Genomic DNA, 7,868 nt, shown 5'->3' with positions numbered 1-7,868 from the left:
CACGGTAACAACATATTGGTTAATCAGAATAAAATACTCGAACATAAGAATTGATGACAGATGTGAAATTACACATAGCAAACAAAGAAAAACAATACATGCTGGTTAACCTATCTTTATTTCACTTCTGGATCGCTAAATCAATATGCTGTTTGATTTTTTCAGCCGTTTATAGGTTTTGTGCCAAGCATGTATTATCTGTGTATACACTGACAATAAGTCTGGCGGACTACCAGCAGCTTTGGGAAATATTCCTTTCAAGGCCCCAGTGGTTAGCAAAGTTGACAATGACCTTAAATAAAATAGTATGTCAAGTATCTTCATCTTCTTTCTTCATCTGCTCTATCAGGCGTTGCCTTTCCTGGGCCTGTCTCATTTTCATTAACACTAAACTTTCATAGTCCCTTTCAGCAGTAGACTGATAAGGCAACCAGTTTTCTCCCTTGTCACCCTGAAACACACATATTATGTAATCTGAGATAGATTTTGTTAATGGTGAAATTTGTCACTCAAGTGTAGAACATAATTTGTGTTAAATCTTAAAGTGACCGGCTAGCTTATCAGACAGATTTTTTAATTGCGGTCACCTTAGTGTCAGAATCATGCCCTGAAACATTGGCTGGATATGCTCTCCACTGGTGAGACATTAACTGTTCATGGTTTAACTGTAGATCAGTAGAAGACACTTTCCCTATCAGAATTAGATTATAATTGCTTTAGGATAAACTGTAAGATCACAGCAAATAGAGTCAGTCCTGGTGTGGCCGTGGAAGGAGTAACTTGTTAAGCTCGATACTCAGGCCATACATGTTATCACTGTTGTAACTTATGCTAATACTCAACATTTGTACTTGAGAACGGTTGTTGCTGGTCTTTTGTATGACATAAGGATAGTACAACATAGAGGGGTAACAGACTTCAATAAATCATGAGTAAGGATATGTTCCTTTCACCTCAATGAGTTTGGCCTCAAACTTGAAAAAAAAATTCTGGATTAAAGCTTGAAAGCATTTCTGTATGGCCAATAGCTAGTGCAAGTTCGAGATATTTTTGCTGGTAAACTGTATTATGACTTGCACTCTATTGAGTGACAATGCCTATACTGTGATGCTTTCAAAGCTTGATGTGAATTAAACTCAAACCTTTAGGCATAACAAACTGTCACTTGAAGAATGTTGTTCTGTAAATAACTCAACACTTTCCCATGCATTAGTTTACTCAGATGGAAGTGCACAGAGAATCTTGTGTGAGTAAACCTTGATACACTGAGAAAATCTACATGGCCAAAATTAGTGACCTCAAAAGTATCCACTGCACCAGTTCACTAGATTAGGCTATTCAGATTTAAGTTTCCAATACACTTCTCTCCTGGACTGGTTATGTGACCAACAATAATTCCAAAAATAGGAGCCTATCTAATGTAACAAAATGACCATTAATATGAAACATGATGAGATTTACTATCTAGGTACATGGAAATGAAACAATGAACAAACCTTGGCTTCCTCTGGTATTTCAAATCTATTCTCTGTTCTGTTTTCTGAATTACATGGTTGACTCTGGACTTCTGCTGCAGCAGCAGATCCAAGAGGGGGAGAATGACCTTCCAACCATGTCAAGGTCAAAGGGTTTTCTGCCAATCCAATTTCATTTTGAACGGCTGTTTCCTGGAATAATTAAAGTTCATGGGAGGTGAAAGTATTGCAGGTGAAGTAGCAAAAGATTACCTGTCTGCAAATATGTAAAATAAAAAGCACAAATGAGAAATGTTAAGTTGATGATATATAGTGAATAAAAAAACAAATTAATTTTACAAATAACATTTTACTGTGAAAAATTTACCATAGTATATAACCACAAAATATCCACAACATTTGAAACAAAATAAAAACAAAGTGAGCAGATACTAATATATATATATACCCCCTACTTCCGATCTTGATGGAAGCAAACCCTATAAAATCCTGTAGGACTCTGTAATGATTTGGTCTAAAGCATCTATGGGTGAAGGGAATCAACTGTATGAATGATGGGTCTCAGAGCCCCTAGTGTATATACAGCAAATTATCTGAAATCTGGTAGGGGCAGGTTTCAAAGGGTAAAAAACAACACTTTAGAATCTTAGAGTCTCTAGAATAGAATCCTTTTGTTTCGGTTTTGATTAAGTGAGTAATACAGGCCCTATGGGCCTCTTGTTTGCAAAGTGGTCACATGTGACCTTTTTTCCTGTAACTTTAATTAAGGTTTGATGCCAAAAGGGTAAATATGAACCAAATAAAAAGAACAGACAAAATTCTTATCATATATCATTACCCCACCCCTTATCTAAGTGGGAAGTATAATTACTACCTGTCACAAAAATTACCCTAATTCTACTGCAATATAGTATCGAAATTGCAAAATTTAATATTGATTACACAATAAATCATTATATATATTTGCATCATCCAAAGATAAGCCTCATCTCTGGAAATAAATGTTGTATTGGTGGGTTTCAGCAGCAATTCTAGGGATTATTACAACTTACAGGTAACAAGAAACTTGTGGTACACACACTGAAGATAATCTGCATTTTCATGAAATCTGATGGAAGTGTGGCGTGTGTTTTTGTAAAAATGGACATAAGAAAGTTTGCAATGGATTGACAAGTATCACTACTGATTCCAGTTTGCTTTATTTAAACACCACTGTTCACTAATGGTGATACCTGACTTTAAAATAATTTATCAGTTGTAATTGCAACATTATATTAACTGGTGTTACTGATGGTAGTCAGTTAAAAAGTGTTTTATGTTTTTACCCCGTTGTTAGCTTCACGCTTTTATACAAACTACTAAATGATATGTCTTGGAGTTACACTTACTGCAGCATACCGGGAGGACAACTCGAGGATAGCACTGCCATTCTTCTTACTGGATACCAACAAGTTGAGGACATCTCCATACTGTAAGACAGACAAGGAACCATTAACCAATATAATTTATATACCCTACACCAATAACCCTATACTGTAGGACAGACAAGGAAATATTTACCAATATAATCTATATACCCTACACCAATAACCCTATACTGTAGGACAGACAAGGAAACATTCACCAACATAATTATATACCCTATTCAAATAACCCCATACTGTAGGGCAGACAAGGAAACATTCACCAATATAATCTATATACCCTACACCAATAACCCTATACTGTGGGGCAGACAAGGAAACATTCACCATCATAATCTATATACCCTACACCAATAACCCTATACTGTGGGGCAGACAAGGAAACATTCACCATCATAATCTATATACCCTACACCAATAACCCTATACTGTGGGGCAGACAAGGAAACATTCACCAACATAATCTTTATACCCTACACCAATAACCCCATGTCTGAATAGAGTGTCCTTATCTTAACATGGTAGTGTATATTCTTACCTTGGAGAACATAGTATGGAGAACTGTATAAGAGTAGCCTCCATTACTCTCATCACCTTTCTTTGCTTTCCATTTGACCTGCACAAAAAGATACTGAGAGATAGAAATTTTCCCACACACTTCATATGTGCATTTCTGTGATAAGAAAATCTGCCGTTTTGTAAGAATAAAAACCAGTTATTATACACAAAGATTGTGTCGTCACTTTTTGTGGTATAACCATTGTTTAAATGGATTTATAGAATCTTTCACCCCTGTTTTTATTGTCCAAGAGCAAGACAAAGTGTATTGTACGAAAGCAAATATACATGGATGGTGTATGAATGGTGATGAGTCCTGCACCTCAGATGAATTTTTACACAAAATATAATTCTAGTGTACTTGACAATAAAATGCCAATAAAATTATATTCTTGATATATATTTTTAATATTCAGTTAGAATGAGTATAAGTCTTAATGATAACACAGGATTTTCAATTTTGAAGAACACTGATTTCAATTTCAGATGAACTAGTGTGACCTTACAAAAGTAGTTCCACTTCCAGGTCAGTGACCAGTGACATCCCTTAAATAGTTTTCACTGTGTCTTACTGTGGGAGGAAACCAGATTACACAGGTAAAACCAATGGGAAGGGGCAGGTGATCCCTTACCTCTTCATCTCTGATCCAAGAATTAAACCCCAGACAGCTAAGTAAAAGGCGAGTGCACTACCACTGTGCCACCCAGCCACATTACATTTAATGTATGAGGGAAAAATTATCAAGTATCACCATGGACAAAGTTATTCCAACCCTCTAGATAATATCACCCTTGAGATAACACTGTCCATGTCACAAGGAAATGTAATATTTTATCAACCTCTCGAAAGTTGGGTTAGGAGAGGCTCTTGTCAGATGTAACCAGTGTCCAGAACATAAACCATAATTTATATATATTATATTTATGGTTAAATAAATCATGGACGTCGTTGTATTTATTTGTTATCACAATCAGGTATGTATTGATTCTCAGAATACACAAGTAAATGTAACATCCTAACGATGGATGAAGAGTGACAAGTGAACCTCCTCTAACATCCTAACGATGGATGAAGAGTGACAAGTGAACCTCCTCTAACATCCTAACGATGGATGAAGAGTGACAAGCGAACCTCCTCCTATGTAAGGACACCAACTGTCCTAGAAAATAAAGTATCTGGACCCTGAAAAAAATGATTTTAATACAACACTACTTCAATACCTTCAGTTTGGGGGTGACTACTTCTTCTTCATCATCAACCTGTTTAGCTTCTGCTGTTTTTCTGAGCTCCTCTTGTAAAAGTTCTTGTTCTTTCTGTAGTAACTTTGAACCTTCCTTTCTCAATCTTTCAATCTGTATTTTATAAAAGGACACAAAATTATATCTGAATAAGAACAACACAATAATTGGCTAGTCACATGTGAACTCTTTATCCGGAACAAAAATGCACATCTAAATTGTGTAATTCCATATTAGAGCTCTAGGAATTCATTGGAGCCAGTTTTGCCAACTCTTTACACACACACCATCACTAGCCAATGGTTTAGTTTTAATAAAAGCACAAGGAAATGCATATGTTTTCAGGAAAATTTAATAAATTCCTTGTACCATGAACACACTAGGCGGATCTTCTTTGAACATCATTAAACATCAGTCTAACTCTTACCTCAGCTTGGAAATTTTTCTTCACAGAAATGTCTAAGTCTTTCTGTGACTGAGCTGCATTCTCTCTAAATTCCAAATCTGTTAAAAAGAAGAAAACTTTGATGTAACACTGTATAGCCTATTTGTATAATGAGGAAAAAAACTGCTCACTGCTGAAAACGTTATACTTAACAACCACTGGCATATAACACAACAAGCAAATTCATGGAATTTATATCCCCCGCTTTCCAAACATATTGTTAGTAAATATTTTAGAGGTTAGGAGTAAACATGTCATAATGCTATGTAGAATGATATAGTTTAATGATAAACTGATAATATTTGTGGGACTTCAAGTAACATCTAAATCAGATTATATTTAGGAAAGTTAGAGCACAAAAACTGACCGATCAAGGAAATGAAATGATACCTAATTAGTATGCATGGATATTAACAGATGATGCTGATTGCTGAACTCAGTCTTATGTGCCCTAATATGCATCTGCTGACCAAGTTTCATCTAAATCGGATAATGTTTAGGGAAATTAGAGCACAGAAATGAACCGACCAATGAAAGCAAAGGATACCTCATTAGTATGCATAATTATTAACAGATGACACTGAATGTCAAATTCAGTCCACCCCAAGATGTATCAGCTGACCAAGTTTCACCAAAATCGGATGATATTTGGGGAAGTTAGAACACAGAAATGAAAGTGTGACAGACAGACAGACGAACGGACAAACCAAAATTAATATCCCCCATTTCTGTGAAAGTGAAAGTGGGGGATAATAACATTATTACCTTCTTTCAATTTCTTGCGCTTGCTGTCAAGTTCTTTGTGTCTTTTCTCTGCGGCTTTCTTTGCTTTCTGGATTTTATCATATGCTACCTGTTCAATGAAAACATAAAATTTACTTTTTGTAATTGAGATATATATGCTACCTGCTAAATTTCAGCATTATATTTATTCTAAGATCATAAATCTTATATTTTACACAATTTTGTCAAAGAATAATTTTCACCTTGGAATGATTGATTTCTTTCTCCAGAATTAACATTGTGCAGATCAATGTTTGATTCCTTCTGTTGTAAGATTTGTTTTGTACATACCCGTGCTGGAGCATCTGTGAGGATTTCCAATGCTTTGGACAATTTGTGAAACACTTCCACTGAAATCAGAATGAACACAATGAAAAATCTTGAAATCATAATCACTTTGTCTTCTCTTTATACGTACATAAAAGTATACAATGTTTAACTGGGTCTCTTGTAACTTGAACTGGTCTGTAGAACAACATTTAGTTAATACGAAATGTACTAGAAACATATTTAGCATATCACATGAAAGGCTGTAGAACTTTTCTGTATCTCTGGAACACATATTTACATGTACTGTAGTAAGATTTGTAAAAAACTTACCTGCTTCTGGATTATCTGGGTTTTTGTCAGGATGCCATTTCAAAGCTTGCTTTCTGTATGCTTTCACAATCTACAATGAAATGACATTACATTAATGTTTATACATTTATTAAGAACTTCTGCATCAATAAGTAAATGATTGATGTTTTAAGCAACAAACAAAGCACTGGTAACATAAAAGGTACGCAACTTAACATAAAAAAATAACCAACTCACTTCCTTCATGTTTATAATATATATATTCCATAGAAGTTCTCATAACATAAACAATTAGAAAATTATGCCTTGTTTCAATGACTAAACTGTCACCTTCATCAGACAAATGACTAGTGAGAGGCTTACTGATACACAGTCACATCCATCAGACAAATGACTAGTGAGAAACTTCATGACTACAAAGTCACCTTCATCAGAAAAATGACCAGTGTATGAGATGATGATATATGCACAGGACTTTTCAGCTGTAGTTTAATGCCACTAACATGGAAATTAGTATGATAAGGTTGCAGTAAGATTTTAGTAAGACAATTTCACATTCAAACCCATAACTGTTACAAAGGACACATGCAAATATGTTTTTCCCCAACAGCACAATAGTGCAATCGAAATTCTTGTCATTAGCTGAAGAAGTAGTTGTTACAATGTACTATCCTATGAAAGTCAGTTTGCTACGTTTTGATTAAAACCTGGTCAAAGTTACTTTAAATAGCAGGAACTAAACATGGACGAGGGGGCCCATACACTCTCGCACACCTACTTGTCATCTTAGATTTTATAGCAGGCTAGTGTGTGACAAGGCAGAGAGTTGTGAAATTTGTATAAACAAACATATAACAAGACTGTCACTGAATAATTATTGGTTAGACCCAATGAATACTGAAAATATCGTAATATTATTATCACTAAGAAAAAAATTGCTTGCTGGTCGAGCAATGATTTGTGTATGTCCTATGTTCTCTGAGCCTTACATTGAAGTGATCAGCAGATAATATTATTGAGGTCTTCACGATTGAACAAGTAAATTAAAATCAATATTTATCTCAAAACTAACCTCTTTTTCTGTAGCATTTTCGTCGACAGAAAGAATAGCATATAAATCTAACTTAGAAACATCTAACGTAGGTGTTGTCATCGTTAACCGTTCTTATGTGATGCTAACGTCGAAACGACGAGTTCGCCGGGTGAAGTTGTAATTAAGCGTCTTGTAGACGTCGACCAAAAACGTACTGGGGATCACGATTCGTTGTCAGCAACGCGCACATGTTGCATGTTGATCAACATCCATTTCATTGCACTGAAAGATTTATAGACAAAGAGTGAATTCCAATGTTTCATAGGAGTTAT

The 7,868-nt window shown here is 35.1% G+C and overlaps 1 protein-coding gene across 1 annotated transcript; it reads right to left on the bottom strand.

The window, feature by feature from the left end:
• Positions 1-102: 102 nt before the first annotated feature.
• On the bottom strand, positions 103-7,796 carry LOC132548585 (dnaJ homolog subfamily C member 17-like). The gene is made up of 10 exons (XM_060212450.1): positions 7,576-7,796; positions 6,525-6,594; positions 6,216-6,274; positions 5,907-5,994; positions 5,124-5,200; positions 4,679-4,810; positions 3,438-3,515; positions 2,864-2,944; positions 1,497-1,667; positions 103-451 (listed from the first exon to the last, which is right to left on the bottom strand). Exons 1-10 carry the CDS (start codon positions 7,654-7,656, stop codon positions 311-313), a joined length of 978 nt encoding a protein of 325 aa, XP_060068433.1. The 5' UTR covers positions 7,657-7,796; the 3' UTR covers positions 103-310.
• Between the last annotated feature and the right edge of the window lie 72 nt (positions 7,797-7,868).

This window comes from Ylistrum balloti, unplaced genomic scaffold (genome assembly GCF_031769215.1).
Source record: "Ylistrum balloti isolate Yb309-2 unplaced genomic scaffold, AGI_CSIRO_Ybal_v1 Utg370018, whole genome shotgun sequence".
Lineage (NCBI taxonomy): Eukaryota > Metazoa > Mollusca > Bivalvia > Pectinida > Pectinidae > Ylistrum > Ylistrum balloti.
The sequence above is the reverse complement of the archived record's forward strand: the minus strand, read 5'-3'. Positions and strand labels throughout refer to the sequence as shown.